Source organism: Zootoca vivipara, chromosome 4 (assembly GCF_965207765.1).
Source record: "Zootoca vivipara chromosome 4, rZooViv2.hap1.1, whole genome shotgun sequence".
NCBI lineage: Eukaryota > Metazoa > Chordata > Lepidosauria > Squamata > Lacertidae > Zootoca > Zootoca vivipara.
The window spans coordinates 45,336,719-45,358,996 of record NC_142587.1 but is presented as its reverse complement, the minus strand read 5'-3'; the positions used below and the strand labels follow the sequence as shown (position 1 = coordinate 45,358,996).

The 22,278-nt window shown below is 44.0% G+C and overlaps 1 protein-coding gene across 1 annotated transcript; it reads right to left on the bottom strand.

Moving 5' to 3' along the window:
* Positions 1–5,097: 5,097 nt before the first annotated feature.
* Positions 5,098–17,190, bottom strand: XK (X-linked Kx blood group antigen, Kell and VPS13A binding protein). The gene is made up of 3 exons (XM_035114683.3): positions 16,762–17,190; positions 14,001–14,263; positions 5,098–8,067 (listed from the first exon to the last, which is right to left on the bottom strand). Exons 1-3 carry the CDS (start codon positions 17,004–17,006, stop codon positions 7,238–7,240), a joined length of 1,338 nt encoding a protein of 445 aa, XP_034970574.1. The 5' UTR covers positions 17,007–17,190; the 3' UTR covers positions 5,098–7,237.
* Positions 17,191–22,278: the final 5,088 nt, after the last annotated feature.

Genomic DNA, 22,278 nt, shown 5'->3' with positions numbered 1-22,278 from the left:
GTGTGCATGCACACTTCTTCAGATGTGAAAATGTAGAGAACTGAACTCCAGTGTGGGAAAATGAGAAACTAAGAAAAGCCAAAATTGACAAATTCACTCACCCCTAGTCCACACAGAGAGGTCAGCCTTCACTATCACACCTCCTTGAATCTAGATTATGTTAAAGGAGAATACTGAAGAAAATACACATTTCAGAGGTAAAATGTGTGCCATATTTGCATTTAGTTAAAAAAAAGTTGAATAGAGCCTGACCTAGAAAAGAACTAGTGTTTTAAGTAGATCATGCATGGATAAAGTGCATGATTAGAAGCAGTCAAGAAGAACAGTTACTGTCTTTGACAATTGGTGAGGTTTTGGCGATAGGCTGAATGAGTTTAAGCAAACCCAGTACTGAAATTTACAACGCTGCTGATCAGATGTGTATAGTGTAATGTCTTACCATTTCCCCTCTCTCCTGCTCTCCCTACTAATTCATATACAATTTGTCCCCTTTCTGTTTGCTTTTAGAATTTCAAGCACGCCCTGCCACCTCAATAAGACACACAAGGAAGAAAGCAGTGAGCCCTCAATCTTTAACCTGGCTGAGTTCCCACAAATTATTTATAAGAGACCAAATGGCTAGAGCAGCGGGGAGGAACACAAAAGAAAAAGAAACAGGACCTACAAATTGCAGGAGGAGATTGTCATGTGTTTCCACGCCAGGCATGAAGAAAGAGTGCCCTTGGTGAACAGCAAGATAGGGACAGGGGCTGCATACATTTTAAACATGGAACGGAGATTGCTTTCCCCTGCTTATTAAAGGCACAAATGCCAACCCAACATATTGGAATATTTGGAGGATCAAGGAAAAGTCTGGCAGCCAGAATCTACAGATCATACTTGGGAGGTATGCAAGATTGTGTGTCAGAATTGGGTCTGGACTTCAGTTTGAACAAATGAAGACAATAGTGCCCACCATGCTGAAATATGCAGAAAAACGATAATCTCTGAGGCATACCTTGAGAGCTCAAGTTAGCGGGGGTGGGGTGGGGTGGGCAAATGAACTGATTAAGGAGACAGAACAACATTCGGGAGATCCTGATGGCAGCTTTATGAGCTCTTACACTGGGACTTATGGGGGGGAAGCACATTAATTAAACATTTCGAATAGAGCATATACAGTAGTATTTTTTTTGTTTCCAAGCTCAGAGCACAACTCACAGTTGCCATGTGACAGCAACAGCCCAGGTAAACCTTATTTGCTTAAAGTTACCTTGGACTTTGCTTTAAGGTTCTGTTGTTTGTATAACTAAATGTCACATTTAGTTGGAGATCTGTGCACTGGAGATTATTATACCTGTTCTTGCGATGTTGCTGTAAAGACACTAACACCCCCCCCCCAAAAAACCATTAAGATGGTGCAGTGCCTAAAGTTGAACTCCTGTAAAGCAATTATTCTTCAATTAAGCTTCATTGTAGTCATCTGGAAGCTTGAAACGGCATTTTCATTACCGAGGACCGAGTTTCGCGTTGGCCTTTAGCTCCTTAAATTCAATTTGTTTCTGTCAGCCTAGGAGATAGAGGTATGAGAGGCATAGATTTAACACATAACCTTTGGAATTTTGTTTTTGTAGTGTTAACATTTTGAAAAGCTATATGGAGAAGTCAGGCTTAATATTTACCATCACTCGTCATGATAATGTCACGCCCTGAATAAAGCACCGATTTTTAACTGTTGTGGTTTATAACTTGGAATTTCTATTTATTTATATGATTCTTGAATCCTAAGAGGCGGCCTTTGATAGGTTTTGATGGGCAAGCACAAACCACAGTATGCTGGCATGAATATGATGCCAAATGATGGATTGCTGAAAATCTAATAATAATAATAATAATAATAATAATAATAATAATAATAATAATAATAATAATACCCCACCCTTCCCAGTCAAGACTGGGCTCAGGGCGGCTAACAACAAAAATATCAAAACAAGCATAAAAGAAACAATTCAATTAAAATACAAATTAAATACAATGTTAAAATTCAATTTTAAAATGGGAATCTACAAGTGGAACCTCATTTAAATATCTGTTGGATAAAACCTTAGGGGAGGGTAACACTGAGTCAGTCCAAAGGCCAAGCAGAACAGCTCGGTCTTGCAGGCCCTACAAAAAGATGACAACTCACGCTGGGCTCTAGTCTCCTGAGAGAGAGCGACCACCAGGTCGGGGCTAGTACTGAGAAGGCCCTGGTCCTGGTCGAGGCCAGTCTAACCACCTTGTGACTCCGGATCTCCAGTATGTTATTATTTGTGGACCTTAATGTCCTCTACGGGGCATACCGGGAGAGGCGGTCCCGCAGGTACGAGGGTCCTAAGCCACATAAGGCTTTAAAGGTCAAAACCAGCACCTTAAACCTGACCAGGAGCCAGTGCAGCTGGTAAAGCACTGGATTAATGTGATCCCGCGGCGAGGATCCTGTAAGGAGTCTCGCCGCGGCATTCTGCACCCGCTGGAGTTTCTGGGTCAGTTTCAAGGGCAGCCCCGCGTAGAGTGAGTTACAATAATAATCAAGCCTAGAGGTGACCATCACATGGATCACTGTGGCCAGGTCAGGCTGAGATAGGTAGGGGACCAACTGCTTAATGCGGCGGAGATGGAAAAATGCCACCTTGGCTGTGGTTGCAACCTGCGCCTCCATGGAAAGGGAGGCATCCAAGGTTACACCCAAACTCTTGACAGAAGGGGCGGACACTAATTGAGCCCCAGCGAAAGATGCCCCCCCCCATGTCATCCCGACCCAACCAGAGGACCTCTGTCTTCAAAGGATTTAGCTTCAGCTGACTCCCATGTAGCCATCCAGCCACAGCTTCCAAACACTTGGTCAATGTGTCCGGGGCCGAGGCAGGACGGCCATCCATCAACAGATAAATCTGGGTGTCATCAGCAAATTGATGACAACCCAGCCCAAAACTCTGGACAATCTGGGCGAGGGGGCATATGAAGATATTGAAAAGCATCGGGGAAAGGATTGCACCTTGCGGGACTCCGCGGCGACAACCCCCTCCCTAGAGCCACCCTCTGTCCCCAACCTGAGATAAAGGAACGGAGCCATTGTTGGACTGTGCCCTGAATCCCCATGTCGGCAAGGCGGTGGTCTAAAAGCTCGTAATCAACCATGTCGAAGGCGGCTGACAAGTCTAGAAGAATCAGCAGCCCTGACCCGCCTTGATCCAGCTGTTTACGGAGGTCATCTGTTAGGGCGACCAGTGTTGTCTCGGTCCCGTGGCCAGGACAGAAGCCAGACTGGAATGGATCTAAAGCCGATGTTTCATCCAGAAACCTACCAAGCTGTTCGGCAACCACTCTTAGTAACTAGTTAGCCAGCAGGGGAGGGGAGGGGAGGATGGAGCACACAAGTCTGAGACTTCATCCAGGCTTGACCTCATAGCGCCAACTTATGGTTTGGAATGATGTTCAAATCTTGGTGTCAGAATGAACCAGTAAAACAAAACAAAACAGGGAGAACACAAAGCACTTTGGCCAAACACATATTGACATGTATGAATTCACCTGTTTGACCCTCATTACCTCCTATTTGAGAGACTTGAGCATTTCACATGCAGCAGTTTTTCTACCTAAAGATGATCCAAGCATAGGAAAATCCCCATTTATGAAGCAGACCTAATTGAAATTGTCGTATATAACTTGTGTGTATGATACTCTTGCTTACAAATGCTCTTGGTTTCTAATGTGAAGGTAAAATCTGTGCTGGCCAGAATGCTTACAAATTTATCTCTTTTACTTTCCCTTCGATTTTAACAACTATCAGATATTCAGTTAAATAGCAGCACAGAGGCATGAAGATTATTTAAGCCCTCTAACACAGTTAAATATTCTCAGAGATGCGGTCTCAGGTGATATGTTTGATACATTAATTTCTTGGCCAAAAATATAATAAAATTGAATTAATTGTGCCACAGTCATATGGTGCTTAAAGTATGCTTCAGATTAGTGCTAAAACAAATCCATAGTAAAATGAGATCTAAGACGAATGTGATAAGCACTAGAAATCTTCTAAACCCATTGCTTCCCAGTCAATCCTTGTTCCTTTCTCCGTCTCCAACTGACAAAATTCATTGCCAATTTGCTACCAAGGTCTGAATACTGCCGTATAAAGCCCTAAACAACTTGCCCCCCCCCAAATATCTGAAGGAGCACCTCCTCCTACATCACCTTGCCTAGGGAGAACAGGAGGGGATAGCTGGTAGTGCCGCCACCCTCTGTGATTGGCTGGGCAGCAGAGCATGAGACAGCCTTCTTTGTGATGGTCACCCAAGTAGAAGGCAGCTTCCAACAGAAAAATGAAATAAAATAATCTATTAAACATTAAAAGCCTCCCTAAACAGGGCTGCTCTCAGATGTCTTCTAAAAATCTGGTAGCTGTTTTTCTCTTTGACATCTGATGATAGGGCATTCCACAGGGTGGGCGCCAACACCGAGAAGGCCCTCTGCCCGGTTCCCTGCAACTTGGCTTCTCGCAATGAGGGAACCACCAGAAGGCCCTTGGTACTGGACCTCAGTGTCCGGGCAGAATAATGGGGGTGGAGACGCTCCTTCAGGTATACTGGACTGGGGCCATTTAGGGCTTTAAAGGTCAGCACCAACACTTTGATCTGTGCTCGGAAACGCACTGGGAGCCAATGTAGATCTTTGTACATCAATGTGTATCTTGTGCCATCATTGTACACCTTTCAACTATTGGTCAAGGCACATCCCTTTACGGAGGCCTTTTGGTTTAGTGAATATATTCATTCCTCCCGCATTGTTGACCTGTGCTGCTGTTTTGATATTGGCTGTGTGCTTGTTTTAATTGTGACATTTTTGTAACCCACCCTAGGATCGTTTGACAACAGTCAGGCTATAAGGCCTGCATAGAAATACTTCTATAAATAAATAAAATAAGGGAGTGAAAATAATAAATAAAACCACCAACTGCCAATCCATGCTCAACTAACTTCTCCTACTTACCATAACATTCTGCATTCCAAGCGCTGCACTGCCCTCCCCTCCCAACTCAAAACTCAAAGAAGGTAAATTACAAACATCCATAGAACATTTTCTCTTCAAAGACTAATTATTTTATTCTGGGAACAAATCAGCTTTCCAGATATAAAACAATAACCACCAGGTGTTATTTCTTTTTTTCTTTTTTAAAAATAAGAATATTAAGGAGGGGGAGTTTGCTACATGTGCACAGATATGGCGACCGTATTATATTTTGTATAAAAAGATAAAGATACACATTTGTCATGCTAATTCACGCTGACACTTGCCCCCTGATCCTGCTGTTACATGGCTGCACTGTTCAAACACACTTAATTCGTTTTATAAAATTTATATACAGTACCACTCAATTGTAGAACTGGGCAAAAGCCAGCACTTTTTAATGTGCATTTCAATAAAAACCAGAAGCAAGGAAGTACGACTCCACCTTGCACCAGCTAATTGCACCATGGATTTTTAGCTACCATAGTGCCAACTATTGTCAGCACTGTGGTGGCAAAGGTCATTTTGAATATTATTTAAACATTTCTATAGAACTGGTTCGGTGTATTTAGTTGCTTTACAATTCTTACTTCATTTATCCTCACAGTAACCTTGTGGGGTAAGTGGAGTGTTGATCTTGGGAGTGGGACTGATCCTGACCAGTACCGATGTGGCCTTGGAAAAGATACTCTTGACCACTCAAAATTATTGGGAGGTTAAGGCTTCAGTTCTCTCTTGGGAGTACACTTTCCTGGGAGTAAGCCTCATTGAACAAAGTAAGACTTACTTCCAAGTAAACATGCATAGGACCAGCCTGCAAATCACCACTTTGAGAAACTTAGAAGAGAGGCAAGATGCAAACCCAGTAAACACTCAAATAGAAGTATTTGTTCAAAACCCGCCCAATGGCTTTGGATGAGGTCCTCCTATGCTCAACGTCCAAATCCACTCTGTCCACTGTTTTGGGGACCTAATCACTTTAATGCAATAATTCTAGTGAATAGTCTCCCCCCCCCATTTTCAGTAATATCAGTAGGTTTGACTTAATGAAAACATTTGGAAATATTCATGTAAAAGAGTAGATATCAACTGCAAGACATTGCTAAAATTTTCATTGACGAAATGCTTCCTTAACTACTGCTACATTCACCAAAGCTTTCTTAGCATCATACAAAGCAGAAATGTATTTGACCAAGACAATCAGAATCCAACAACAGAAGCAAACCTAAAAGTGTTTAAGTTGTTTGGAGAGAATCAACATTTGTGGCACTTTGAAGGAAAAATTGATGGGACGGGGCCAAGGCCTGTATCAGCAGCAAGTTATTTTATCACTTTCCATTATGGATTCAGAAGCTCCCAGTTCCAATGCACGCAGTCAGGATGAGATCATGTCCTATGTAACCTAGATAAATCCGGCACTTGGTGGCAGGTGAAGGAGCCCAGTTTGTATAAAGCTTTAAAGCATATCGTTAACCTGTGAGGTTTTGAACCCTCCTTTTCACTGATCGATTTCGGTCCTTCCATGAAATAAGAAGTTCCTTGAGTCAGCCACTTTGTCATTGCCTTGCCTTTTGTTTCATGGTTTGCAGTGGTCCACCCAGACAAAGGTTACAAATCCCTGATCTAAAGTCAAGGTGCAGTGAAGCATCCCGTCCATAAGGGGTGCTGTCTGTTTCCAACAGTTAAAATCCCAGTTATCTTCACACTCATTGAACTACCATACCAGCATTGCAATGCTAGGACTTAAATGTGCCTCCTGCCATGACTGTCAGAGGGATAATCAGAGTGCATCCTTCTTTCTAAACCATCCAAACCAGGGGTGGCAACCTGAGGCCCAAATATGTGGCCTTCCAGGCCTCTCTGCCTGACCTTTGGGACTCTCCCCAAGCCACACCCCCTCCCAAGCCACACCCACCTTGAATGTTTTTGCTTGGCTGGAATGTGCCTTTGAACTCTGATGATGCCTCTTGCTTGCCTGGATTTAGGAGGGAGAGAGGAGTATGTGAAGAAACTAGCCTACTATACAAAGGTAAAATTTACATTTGCTGCTCCGCCCACTGTTTCCTCTGGACCCGCCCACCATTGGGATGTTTCCCAGAAAGGCTTCCAGAGCCATGGGCCAGAAACGTTTTCCCACCTGTATCCAAACAGGCAATATACCCAGCTAAAATAAGCAAGTCTTGAGAGCGGTGGCTCCTTGACAGCAGCTCTAGGCATTGGATGAAACACTTTGGTGGGCATTTCCATTATAGGATTCATTTGCCTTGCAGCTGTCCTGGGCATCGTTAAGAGTATCGTCTGGGGTCTTCAAGTCTGCCTTCTCCCCAGAGGTGCTGGATGCAAGAGGTTTGCATACATAGCAAAACAGCTTGAAACACAGTGCCAATCCTTCTGAAATATTGGAGGAGAAAAGTTTTTTGCACGGGTGGCAAAACTGGTAGAACACGAGCATAAAAAGAACAGCTATGCAATAGCCAATCAGCAACTGTAAGACCAGCAAAGGGGCACATACATACATGTAGACATCAGTCTTGTACATATACCACATCAGCAAGAGAAAAGCATTCTCAAGGAACCTCACAATGTAATATAAAGCCAGCCTGTACCAGTTTTGGGATTTGTCAATTAAGTCGGAATCATTCAACTTCAGCTGCACAGCTGACCAGCAAAACATATTAATACCAGCATACAGGAAAGTGAGAAGGCACAAGACAATGGCAGTGCCCACTTTGCTCAAAGCCTTCTCTATATTTTCCGGCAAAGTGCACTTACTTTGCCAGAAGAGAATCCACGGGTGAAAGAAAAAAGCAAAGAAATTCACTAGCACCACAGGGAGGACCCAGATTTGAAGGACAGAGCTGAAGAGGACCAGGACTATCACCCTAGTGGCAATCTCAAAGCTTCTCCAGAGGAAGATGCAGAGGTAGGCAGCTGGCTTCACACTGATGTCGTAATCGTCATACTTAATCTTAATGGCCAGGATGTTGCATCGCAGCGCTCCATAGACGATCGACAGGAGAGAAAGGACCATGAAGATGCCTGAGGAAAGAGAAGGCAATCAACGTTTCTGAAAGTAGCACTCCCCAGAGAGCATCGTACGGCAGGAATGTTGCTTTCATTGGAAGTGGCTGACTCAAGTGGCCTAAACTGATGCGGCTTATATTATCTTAAGCACTATCCCAGTACACACTTTTCCTAGTCCATGTGCCTAATTCATGTAGAAACACTGAGAAATGAACTGGGGCCCTCAAATGCATGCATGCTCCTTGGACCTATGCTAAAGGCTTTCCTGGAACTATTATGTTCACACCGTGAACATCAGCGCCGTCTTAGGCGCCCCCGGTGCCGTGGTGCGCCGGATCCCTCCGGCGCCCTCCCACCCTGTTTCCCAGCGCAGTGGGCGGGTGGGCGCGTGGGTGCAACAGGCACTGCTGCGCGGCAGGCGGGCGGGCAGGCGCAGCTGCACGGCGGACCGGTCGGCCAGCGGGTGGACGCAGCTCACAGTGCCCTCCTGGCGGGCCGGCGCCATTGTGCCCTGCGCCACCCAGCCTGCACGTTGGGCCGGCCCTGGTGAACATGGCAGCTCCAGGACAATATTTTAGCATGTTGGGCCTTGAGAGAAACTCCAGCATTCTCATCAGCATCATGTACAAACCACAAAGCCATTCAGGTCTCAGAAGCTGTACTGAATTTGCTGCAAGAGCAAACTCAAGGCTTTCAGTCACTGAGCTTTAAGTGTGCATAGTGCTAATTAGCCACATTTCACTATTCAATAATACTGTGTTATTCCCATTTTGCCCACTTGGGGGAGGGGCCACAGCTAAAAAATAAATGATAGCAACTTCCTAATTCTGCAGTTGAGATAGACGTTGAGCCAGGACCTTCTGGGATGCTTCCCATCTTAACAAACAGAGGGTGACTGCCTTAACTCAGTTCCCCTTCCACATGCACAAATGTTTTTATTTCAATGAGTAATACAGGCTTCCTCAGCCTCGGCCCTCCAGATGTTTTGGACTACAATTCCCATCATCCCTGACCACTGGTCCTGCTAGCTAGGGATCATGGGAGTTGTAGGGCAAAAACATCTGGAGGATACATGCCAGTTGGCTTCCTGGGATTCAAACTGTGGACAACACTCAGATGCTCAATTCCCTCAGGGTTTTATTTTAAATTCAGGCAGGGTGTTGCAATCAAGAGGTGTGTCTCTGCCACAACCTCTGGTTCTCCACATCTGGTAATTACATCCTTTGAGGTGCTTTGCCACTGAATGGGCAAACAGGGTGGCGGGGAGAAAGATGAATGACACAATACTAACCATCACAGTGTTTGGGGTGCCTCTGTGTGGGTAGAGCTTTGAATGATGACCCATACTCATGAAATCTGTTACCAAGCTATTGCAAGTTCAATACAATCTAATATAGTGTTCCACATAAACTGCAGTCTTGAATCTACTCTCTTTGGATTATTCTGTTGCAATGTGAATGAAACTAGATCAACATGTTGAGTCTAGTCATTCATATCTAATGCTTGCTTTCTCCTAAAATAAGGGTCCTTGACTTGTTATGGGAAAAAATGTTCAAGTGCTTTCACAGAATAACAAGACCTTGCAAGAATGTATTTTACTTGTCATTCAGGTGCTCCAAATATATCTACATACAGCAATTATCTTTCAGTAGAGTGAAGAACAGGGATATTATTTTGATGAAGTGGATTGTGGATTAATGCTTGGATTGTGTGTTGTTGTTTTTAATTGTTGCTTTGCAGGTATTTGGGTTTTTGTTATTTTTGAAAAACATACACTTGAAGGTCATTTCTTTTTTTAATGCAAGTACTGGATTTATTTTGCCACTCAAACTGGTTTTTCCAATGTATTTTTAAACCAATACTGGACTTGTTCCAGACCATTTGTTTCAGCGATATCCTGCCAGAAACTGCTTTGTTACTTTCCCACAGCTATGTCAGGTGGAGATTATTTCAGATTACAACTCCCATTATTACTCAAACCATACATCAAAGGAGCAACCAAGCAAGGTAGCAGCGCAGGGCTGTCGCTTGGTTGGGTCGGCGTCAGGGACTGTGCCAAGGCTTTGCAATAGCTCCAACCCACTGCAGTCAGGGTGATCGGAGACGCACTAGAACAGCCTGAGGACCACACCTGGAAGTGGAAATTGTATGGCGAGTTGCAATCCTCAAGAAGCAAACTATACCCATTACGATAATGAAACCAAGCGTGCCTCCTTTTTAAGGTACGGGAGGGGAGTGAAACTTGGCCCCTCCACCTGCCACCAAAGCTGCAGGAATAGGCAAATCACTCCTTCTGTCCTCCTCACACTCATAGCCAAGGCTCAGACATTCCTCAGCCTCTTTCTAGCAAATCCTCCACCAGTGGCTGGGAGAGAAAGAGGAGGTGCTGCTTTCTCCTCAGCAAGGGCCACAGAAGGGAGGGTTCCCGTGCCCTCTGCAGGGAGTCTTGGCAGGTGCAGGTTCCCGCCCTTGTCCCATCGCTGCAGCCTTGTGACAGCCTTTCCACCACGGAGGCCAGTCACCCTGACCAACTTGCACAAAGGAAACCTGAATTTCTGCGCGTCCTGCTAAGTTATGGTAACTTCTTTCGACTGTGTCAGTAAAAATTTCACACTTTGCTCCATAATTGCTAAAGACTGTGTCACAGCAACTGACCACACACTCAAAACTAAATGGAACAAAGGAAATAAAATTATGAGTATAGCGGAAGAGCCAAATTATCAGAAGAGGCACAATTCTGAAGCCCTTCTAAAGTTTGAGTCTTACAAATTCTTAAGCTTAAAAAATAATTCGTGTGTGTGTGTGTGTGTGTGATGAGAGATTTAGGAGGGTGGAAAGATATATATATATATATGGGACGTGGGTGGCGCTGTGGGTTAAACCACAGAGCCTAGGGCTTGCCAATCAGAAGGTCGGCGGTTCGAATCCCTGCGACGGGGTGAGCTCCCATTGCTCGGTCCTAGCTCCTGCCAACCTAGCAGTTCGAAAGCATGTCAAAGTGCAAGTAGATAAATAGGGACCACTACAGCGGGAAGATAAATGGTGTTTCCGTGTGCTGCTCTGGTTCGCCAGAAGCAGTTTTGTCATGCTGGCCACATGACCTGGAAGCTGTAAGCCGGCTCCCTCAGCCAATAACGTGAGATGAGTGCCACAACCCCAGAGTCGGTCACGACTGGACCTAATGGACAAGGGTCCCCTTTACCCCCATATATATATACAGTGATATATATATATATATATATATATATATATATATATATATATATATAACATAAAACATAAAACATAAAACAGTAGTATAAAATAATACTAAAACAGGAATTCAGTAGATTTAAACAAATAAAAACAGGGTCTCACGAAGTCACAGAGGGAACTTAGGACTCAGCAATCTTTTTCTATTATTTTGTTTCCGTTTTGACTATTTATTTGTGCTTTTATCTTGTATTTTTATCTTGTGAACCACCTTGAAGGGTGGTACATAAATCTAATAGATAAAAATAAATAATAAAATAATGCCAGCATCCCAGAGCATTTCGCTGTTTTGTAGCTAGACCAAAGTCTCAACTGGATCACAATGCATTTCCAGCCCATCTCACCTCCATGATAGAACTCAAGATAACATACATTGGTTGCTGGGTGATTTCCCATCCAGAGACCCCAAACTGCTTACCTACAGCTAGCTTCCCATAACATACAGTTTCTGACCATAACCACTCGGGGGGGGGGGGGGGAGGAAAGGAGTAAATGGAGGGGAGGGGAGGTTGCAGTGGGGAGAAGGAAGGCAGGGCATGTCTCTGTAGAGCTACATACAATCTGGGTAGGTGGGCTAGTGAGGAAAGAAAACAGCAGCCGGGGGTGCAAATCATGTGCCCCCCCCCAGTGCCTGCTCTCTGAGGTAGCTGTCTCATTTTGTCCAGTGCAGGCCTAGGACCTCCATCAATTTTCATGTGGTCAGTGGAAAAAAAGAGATTGGATCTAGTCATTTCATCTTAGTTTCTGAAAGGAAAGTGTTTGCTAGATGCTCAATTGGTTGCCCTGCAGAGAATGAAAATGCCAATTTACACATTATGCGGCAGCCCAAATCCATTTTGCACAATAACTGGAAGTTCCAAAGAAGTGGATGCGAGAGTGATCCACACTATTGGTTTCTGAACTTTTACGTTGAAAAGAATACTTGCACTGCAAGATATGCAAGTTCCAAATGTATGTATGAGAATTTATGCATCTTGAGGAAACGACTGTGGTGTGGCATGCAGAAGGTCCCAGGTTCGATCCCTGGCATCTCCAGGTAGGCTTGGAGAATACTTCCTGTCTGAAATGGTGCTGCCAGACAGTGTCAGCAATGCTGAGTTAGGTGAACCAATGGCTGCCGCAGAACAGATGCACATGAATGGCTATTACAATAGGGCATGAGTCACCTGCACATCCACTTCACGTGCTTCATCTAAATCTACTTACACTGCCGGGGGCGGCGGCGGGGGGAATGCAAGACCAGTTGAGTGGCTAGCTCGCCACAACTGCTCCATTTATTTTAATTTAATATTTAGCAACCATCCACTTGTCTGCGGTCATCAGGATTTTTGGTTTATTAATCTTTCAGGGCGACGTTCACTGCTACTCCTGAGACTTGTTTAACTTTAAAGCAATTAATCTCTGGACATGAGTCTGAAAGTGCTAAAGTTAATTTCAAACCTCTAATAGGATTTCCCACACATATACTCTTGTAACCCTGGGTGTCTTCAAGCTGCTCCATTGACTTCATTTTCACATAGAATGTGTCGCAAGAAGTTGTCTCTATATCCAGATCCCCCAATGTAGATCTGGAATGGTTTACTATATTATATGTATTTCTGCTGCGAGACAAAATTATGCTCTTTGCTTGTTTGCAACAGCAGCATTTTTAGTGACTCCTCCCCAAGCATCGCTGCAAGCAATTATTTAAAACATTGTTTTAAAAATCAAGTAGCCAGCCATGGGTGTGTCCATAGAAGTTTGTTAATATTTGAAAAAAGCTAAGATGTCCTGTTAGTCTTCTTATTCTTCTTTTAGTATGCTCCAAGCAGCTAAGATTAGGGATGAGGTATTACAGAGTGCGGAGTCTTGGTCTCAGTGTTTCTACTTTTATGAATTAAGCACTGGGGGAAATTGCATCCCTAGCGATGGGGAATCTGTTATCTCCAGGTGTTGTTGGACCACAGTTCCCTCATCTCTGACCTTTCCCCATGCTGGCTGGGCCTGATAAAATTTGGGAGTTCTCTTCTCCCTGCTATAATTTGTAGAAGGGCTTCCCGCTTCTTATAACCTAGTCTGTAAGACTTAGTAAAGAAACAGTCTGCTTAATTTATTTGCTATATTTATGTAAAGCTACTCAATAACATTGTTCTCGGGTTGGCTTTCAGCACAAACAGGGCCGTCTCAAGCGTGTTGCACGCCCTGGCGCCGTGGTGCTGAGATCACTCCAGCACCCCCGCTCCGCCCCGTTTCTTGGCGCGGCTGGTGGGCGGGTGCAGGGCGCCCCCCTGCCGGGCCGGTGCCCTGAAACCCCGCGCCACCCAGCCTACACCTAGAGCCAGCCCTGAGCACAAAAATTACAGCAGTACAATTAAAAACGTAATAGCCTACACTAAATATCAAATTGCATCCTAAAGACTTCTGGCACACACATTTCCAACAAGGAGTAGAATAAAAGCAAATAAAAAAATACATACAGCACATGCACAGCGATTCAGAACACTAAAAGCACAGGTTTTGAAAAGGGCTGGGGGAATTTTAATAACTCTTCACCCGGTGCCAAAACAACCATAAAGAAGGTCATTAGCCATTTCCACCTGCATCTGGTTTCCTAAATAGATCATTAAGGGAGAGGATATAGCTATTACTTACCCATAATCCCTATCTCTAAACACTCACCCAAATGGAATACTGAAAAATGTACCAATTATACATACTTCTGACTGCCGTCATCTCCTGCTGGAGGACACATATGTACAGCTGAAGCGTCAGCTGCGGTGCAGAGCCTAGGAAAGCTTGGATCACTGATGCCCGACTAAACGCAGATCTATGTGTAAACAGCTTGCCCTCAGCTTGGCCCACTTCCTTCTCAACTTCTTCCGAATGTCCATCTTTTGGCATCTGCCTCTTTTTGGTGATGCTGACATAAGGCTCCTCTATTCTTCCTGCATGAAAGTAAATATAAAAAACCTCCACGCACCTGAGGGGGGAAATGGACAAGAGTAGTTGTTGCTTTAACATAACTCTTCTGAATTTCATAATTGCTTTTAAGTAGGATGTCTGATTAGAAAGAAGTTAAGGTGGGCATGTGAAACACCCCTTTAGCCCATTCTTAAGATTCTGGAATTCATGGGTGGAACTCAACCACCATGCCTCACCAGGCACAAGGATGTCCACTTGCAAAGGGAGAAGAGGGGAAGAACATTCCACTACGCAGGTAGATGTCATTTTGCTGATGGAATATTTGTGTTGCGCTAAGCTGAACACAACTCCACATAATCACAGAAAGGACTACTGTATGGTGTCCTATGGAGAACACATTCTTGACAGGTCCCTGCCCAAATTGTTCTTGAAAACATTTAAGGAAAGACATTCTGCAGCCTGCTTAGGAAGTTAATATGTGTTGTTGTTGTATAATAACATTTTAAACAGTATTATTGTGCATCAGAAACACATAGTATAACAGTGCATAAATAATATGTGTAAATTTGATGTCTAATTCACTTAACTGGCTTTCCCTATGTCAGGCATCCCCAAACTGCGGCCCTCCAGATGTTTTGGCCTACAACTCCCATCATCCCTAGCTAACAGGACCAGTGGTCAGAGATGATGGGAATTGTAGTCCAAAACATCTGGAGGGCTGAAGTTTGGGGATGCCTGCCCTATGTCAAGAGTTCCTACAATCACCATGGCCAATTGAGAAACCATGGAATGATTGCTCTGATGCAGTACTATTGCTTCCGGTTCAGGCTCCTTATGTGCAGCTGTGTATAAGGACTTACTCTTTGAAGTTACTTTATTGAAACATGGTAACTTTTAGGTCAACAGCAGAATACCCTGGGAGACTGAAATGTTTTTCCAGAGCTTAATATTTATTAATTAATTTATTGCATTTATACCCCACCTTTTATTTAGAAAGCAAGGAGGGGATTGCTGGCAGCTGATGGCATACATCCATGATATTAGAAAAGTTTTGGATAACAGTATTAGGCCCTCTAAAACATTGCTATGTTATCCCTCCCTCTGCTTTCCCCCCGTTTTGGTGTTTGATTAGCATGTACAATTTGGCTTCAGTAGCAAACTGATAAGAAACTTGATACTTCTCGTGCTTCTTTGCTTGAAGGGATAACTACCACAACAGCTACCGGTAATGATTTATCAAATTTATTTATTTCTGTTAAAGTGTATACCCTGCCATTCTAGGCAAAAAAAATACATTCTGGGTGGCTTACAATGTCATCAAAGTTGAGATATGATATATTCAGAGAGCAATAAAGGGTAACAAAAGCAATTTAAGTCTCAAGGCACCTTAAAGACTAAGACATTTTTATTATGCCATGAGCTTTTCTCTCTCTTTTTGCTGCAGCCGACCATCACAGTTACCTCCCTGACATAAAAACAACAGAAACAGAAAGGAAACCGATAGAATAATTTGATGGGGAAATACTTGCTGAAACTATATGTGCTGAAACAACACAATTTACCTCTGGGTGGAGAGAGAGAGAGAGAGAGAGAGAGAGACTTGAAAATGGCAAATTGCTTCCAGGATGATGAAGTATGTGGGTGGATATTTTGAAAAATAATAATAAAATCAAAGCAGTTTGATTTTGGCCTTATTGTGTTATTATTATGCTAACAAAAAACAAGGTGCCTGAAGAGGAGGTTATAAATATTTTCAGTAGATAAAAATAGGTTTGAAATATCCAGAGTTTCTTCTGCTTCAATTTTCAAAGAGCAATTGTGTGTGGTCCGCAAGAAACTCAGCCTCCTTTCTCTTTATTTAGTCTTGCTCACAAGCTGAAATATTTCAGCCCAACCCAAAAGGTAGAGACTACTCAAGATGTGTGAACCTGTTAGATTCTCAAGACCAGCTCTCTCTCCATTGCCTCCCTTATTCCAATACAGCTTTCCAGAAGCACACTCTACAGATGGGCGTGCCTGTGACCAAACGCAGGCATGCTTCTCTGCCAATTATTGCTCACAGGCAAAGCCAGAGCAGGCAGCTGTGCAGATAGGCAGCATCACAGACCCTTAACCGCACACAGTACAGATCCATTAGCATACATGGGGAGAGAGGGAGATTTCCAAGCATATAAAAGGAGACCATGCCCTGATGGATGCAGCAAACAGCTTAACACAAAAAAAACCTCCCAACACCTTTATTTCACTATAAACAAAATGGTGACCCAACAGAGAGCTCTTGCGCTATCTTAATGGTCACAATTCCCTATCCAGATCTCTCGGCATGGAATTCACCATTGAAGCGATCAGCTTTTTTTTTAATTAACTAACAATAAGGCTAGAACTCTCCCCCAATTCAGACACTCGAGTGTGTGTCCAGCATTCTGAGTGTGACAGCCATTGTGGGGCGTTGCTCTTCCAGCGCAACTGGGGAGACGACCCCCTTTCCGCCCCCGGCAAGCCCTCTCCGCAGGAGCATCTGCGGGGGTCGGGGCCCAGCCCAGCCACCCCACCCACCTGACGAGGGGTCCCAGCTGCAGGATGTGCAAGAGCAGCACGAGCGGCCTGTCCTTGCTGAGGTCTCGGTGGATGAAGACGAGGCTGAACTGGACGAGCACGCAGGGCAGCAGCGCGAAGAGCAGGGTCAGCGACTGCCAGATGCGGTCGCCCGCCGAGCTGTAGGTGCTGCTCAGGTACAGCGCCAGCGTCGTCTCGGCCACGAAGAGGAAGAGCGACACCAGCACCGAGCCCGGGAATTTCATCGCCGCCGGGGGCGGGCCGGCCGGGAAGCCAGCCGGGCAGCGGCTCAGTCAGCCGGCAGGAGCAGGGCAGCGGCGGTGCCGGCAGGGCTGGCCACGCGCGGAGCTCCGCAGCCGAGGCTGCCAGCTGCCCATCTCCTGGAGCCCAGCGAGGAGCGAAGCTGCCGGCGGGAGACGCCCGAGCCGCGCCTTCGAGAAGCGCCCGCTAGGGGGCAGGCCTGGGCGAGCTGCTGCGGCGCCGGCCGCCCAATTGTACGAGGCTCGCTGTCTTCGGCGCCGCTCGAGGGGATGGCGGCGGAGGATCAACGAAATAACCCGAAGTGCCGGGCCTTGAGTTGCGAAAGCTGCCGTTGTCTCCTAGACCCAGACCCTTAGGGGCTAGCTGCTTGCTTGCGGCTCCCTCCCCAGTTGAGAAGGTCGCTCTGTACATGCGCAGGTGCGCTCTTGTTCACCTGTCTTCTTAGATTCCAAGGCCTGGGCCTGGCTCAGGTTAAGCTCAGGAGTAGCCCATACTAGTCTGTAACAGCAACGGGAAAAAATGTGTTGTCTCTTGTGGCACCAGGGGTGCCAATTTGAGTAAAATATTGGTTGAGGTAACTAGCCCTGTGACACATAATCACACGCTCAGCATTAGAATGGCAACGCCCATCGACTTTCAGGCGGCCCCCTGAAATATTTTTTTGGGGACTTGGACCTTTAGGAATTGCCCCCTAAGCTTGCTATTAGGATCGCCATCCTTCCACCAAACCAGAGACATATTAAATATGCTTTTAACTTATGCCTGACAGGCAGAAATTCAACTGGTGGCCGTTGCCTGTATTTTCCCAGAGATAAGAGACTCCACCTGGTGTATTTTTTAAACGCCAGGTGAGCTTCGCCAGAAAGCAAGCTGGCAACACCACTTGCCATGAGAGGATCCAGGTTCAGCTATCTGCCCAGGTATGAGGCACACTGGATAGTCTCTCAGGCTTGGCCCCACACGGTTGGCATGGGGATAAAATGGGTGGGGTGAGGTCCATGCACACTGTGCCAATTTGAGGAAAGGCGAGATAAAAGTGAAGCATCTGGTAGGCCACTCTTGAGAACGTGGCTGGACTAAATGGTTCATTGGTCTGATCCCACAAGGCTCCTGCATATCTTAAATATGCAGTCTATTACAGAGCCCTCCGAGTTCAACAGGACTTAATCCCTAATAAAGGCTAAGGTTTGGAATTGTTCACTAAACATTCCAACAAGGTGTTTTTAGTGGACATGACTCTCCACTGTTTCCTTGTTCTGCATTACAGGTGGTTTGCTCAATCCCTGGTCCTATTTACATATTTGAACAACTACCACCTTCCCCACACCTTGTATTTGAACTTTATGACCAGCATTTGGGTGGAGCTTTCTGTGCCAAGGAATTATCTTCTTATAGTGGCCTGACAGCTCAAGCTGTAGTACAAAGGTAGGCCAAAGGTAATAGTTTAGTTTCGACTTTTTAATACAAAGAACGACACCTATCAGGATCCTTATATATAATCACCTCCCACGCCAGAACAAAGAGTTCAACCACACATACAGACTTACAAAGAAAATCAAACACTCAAACCACAAAAGACAGGTATTGTTTTTTAGGTGTAGAACAGCTGATTTTTAAAAACATTTTTTTGTAAAGAAAAAGAGAAATGTAGTTAACATCCCACAAGCACCTACCTTGGGTGAGATTCAACATTGTGCCAGAGTGGAAACAGCAGGACTCTCCTACTTCACCTCCCCCTGCAAGTTCCCAAAGCTCTCAACCTGCTCTGGACAATGCCCCAATCCCCCTGGAAGAGATTTTAGGGGGTAGAGAAGGTTCTGGGAGAAGCAGAAGACCCATTTGTGTAAGCAGAGGTCCATTGCACAAAGGACGTTTGGAGATGAAGTCACTGTGGGCTTCCAAAGTGTCTAAAAATTCATTCCCTGGAGCAGCTGGTGTTATACAAATCTCACTATCCCTTATCTCTGACCTTGCTGGCTGGAGCGGATGAAAGTTTGAGTCCAACAACATCTGGAGGGAGAGAGGTGCCCCATCCCTCTGGTAAACCAAAGTTTAGCATTGTATCTGTACTGGCCCGTTGTTCAATAAATACAAAATAGCCACAATACAGTTATACTTTATTTGAATTAAGGCAAAATATCACATAGGTTAAATTTCAATCACATGGATACATGGAGCTCTTCTCTCATTGCTAAGCCAATATTCTGATAACTGCTTTTAAAAGCCAAAAAAACCCAACAACCCTATTTTAACTATCCCTCCAGTGTACAATACAAAACAAGTACAAGAGACATACTTTGAAATATCACAGTGTTTAAAACATGGCATGGACTTTTATTTAAGGTGCGATTCTACAAGAATAAATCAAGTTTGGTAAAGAGATGATATATGGCACTGAGCAGGTATCAAAGCAGAGGTTTTTCAATACTAATGAAATGACTACCATGTGCTGAAAGAAACGGACAGAGGTTACCAATAAAGGGTACATATCAGCAACACGAAAACATTTCTTCTTGCACTTTGCTGGTTTTCAGATATACACATTTCTTTAAGACTACCTTATGAGCATTGCCACCAGCTTGCGGCCTTGTCAGCACATGAACTTGTTAATGGACATTTGCGAGCAGACCTCTGGTCTTTACTAACATTTTGAGCTTGAATCTACTTCAGTCAATGTCAACATTTAGAGTGATAATGCTGCAACGTCTATTTATTGAATTCCCTCCCTCTAGAGGTGCATCGATCGCCCTTATTTTGTCACTAATAGAAGTCACTACTTATTCACCCAGGCTTTTGGTCGATACTGAGGTATGGTCAGGGTCATTGTGTGTGCTGGTTCTGTGGTCCACAGTACTCATGTGGGGAGCTGCAATCATCTGATTTTAGTTACTTTAGGGTTTTTTTAAAAAAATCCAGTGGTTATCCTTAAGTTATTCTGTTCTTTTATTGTTGTATTATGAACCCCTTGTCATCCTATTTGGATGATGGGTGCTCTAAAACAAACAAATGACAAAATCATCCTCAAAGGCAATGCATTACATGTGGTGTGGTTTTCTCTAGTAAGGGATGTGCTTAATTCCAAGTAAGTGTTCCCTGACACATCACCTTTTATGATTGAAGACCCCTCCTGCACTACATATTTAAAACAGCATCATACCACTTTCACTGTCATGGCTTCCCCCTAAAGAATCCTGGGAACTGTAGTTTGGGGGAAACCGTGATGGTTTAAAGTGGTATGATACTGCTGAAGAAGAAGAGTAGTAGTTTGGATTTGATATCCTGCTTTATCACTACCCTAAGGAGTCTCAAAGCAGCTAACATTCTCCTTTCCCTTCCTCCCCCACAACAAACACTCTGTGAGGTGAGTGAGGCTGAGAGACTTCAGAGAAGTGTGACTAGCCCAAGGTCACCCAGCAGCTGCATGTGGAGGAGTGGGGAAGCGAAGCCGGTTCACCAGATTACGAGTCCGCCTCTCTTAACCACTACGTGTAGTGTATATGAGGCCTAAGTGATTTCGTTGAAGGCGTTGTTTGTAGCCCCAAATAGAGGCTCAAGCCCACTATCACTGTATTCTTTTCCCTTTGTCAGGGAAATGGCAACAAGGATTAAACACAGAATGTAATGGTTGAGATTAGTTTCTTTCTATATGTAACAGAGGGATTTAAGAGTATTATCCCCACTGTATATATTATACAAATATTGTATAGAAAATATTTTTGGTCTATCACTATACTGTATAACCTTACTACATTATAAATATTTTTGATCAGCAAGCAGCACTTTGCTATGTAAAATAAATATTAAATATCATGGTCTGCTATACCCTATTGCTGTAGTTAAACTTAACCAATAACCAATTACTATCAGGGTTAACATGTGAAAAACTACAATTTTCAAAACATGCCAAAATGTGAGGAGCATGCACAGAGAGCTAAAAGCAACAATAACTTTGATAAACTTCATTCAGAAGTATAATAAGAGGTCTTTTCAAATAACATAGCTTTGTTATCTACAGTTTGTAAACACAAGAATAATTTTTTATCACAATATTGTTCACTGAAAATATGCACTTAAGTATATATACAAATTGATAGCACAGGGGACTACTAGCAAAGTCTGTACGAACAGACATTATTCATAAGTACACACAAATTATGACAAAATCCTGCTATAATTGAAGTTGATATTCAAAGCAATTCAACTCTTTAGATGCAGTATATGGGGAATAAATAGTTGTATGATGAAACAAGATTTGTGCTACTTTGTTGGAATACGCCTAGCCACATCCCTAAAATGCTGTATTGGTTCATGGGCCCTGAGTATTGCTGGCTTATGGCTTTGCAGTATGTATGCTTTTCTCTCAGCAGTATAAGACTTTTTTTTGGTTATTTTCTAAGGCTGCGATCTTAAACACATTAAACTTTGAGAGATTTGCTTCTGAAAAAACATTCTAAGGATAGCGCTCTAAGGCTGTGATCCTATGCATACTTACTTGGGTTGGGAATAAGTCCCACTGAACTCACTGGAACTTGCTTCTGAGGAAATGTGCATGGGATTGCACGGTAAGGTTCTTGCCTTGAAATTACCTTCGTGCTGGTAACTACTTAGCCAATTGTATTGTTGCAAGAGCAAGTCAGTGTCAAGGGCTGTGACACCAGACTGAGACAGGACTTTGTGTAGCTTCTCATGTATTTGTTGGCTTAGCTTCCCATTATATTGTGGACTTATTATATTTGTTAGACTTATGTATTTCTTTGCTGAAATTTTATTTTCTGTATACCCAACAGATCCTGACTATGGTATGCATTCTATATTAATGTCACAGAGGTGGGAAGCTCACACTCTACTGAATACACCTGGGGCAATACAGTCGTACCTTGGAAGTCGAACGCAATCCGTTCCGCAAGTCTATTCGACTTCCAAAACATGTGGCTTCTGATTGGCTGCAAGAAGCTCCTGAAGGTTTCGATCGTTCAGGAGCCGATTTGTTTGGGAGCCAAGGCGTTCAAGATCCAAGGTACAACTGACTTCAGAAAGTAAGAAGTGGAAGCATAATATGTAAATCTCCTAAGAGCCTTTTTAATAAAGACAAATCCATAAAATGATTTTACACCCTCCTTCACCTATATTTTTAAAATGTGCACTTGGGCCTCCTTTACTTGATCACGTGGGATTGCCTTAGAAGATAAGCTGCTGGACTGGACATATTCCCTGTAAATTCTATAATTTGAATATAATATAGTATAGTGGTGGCTG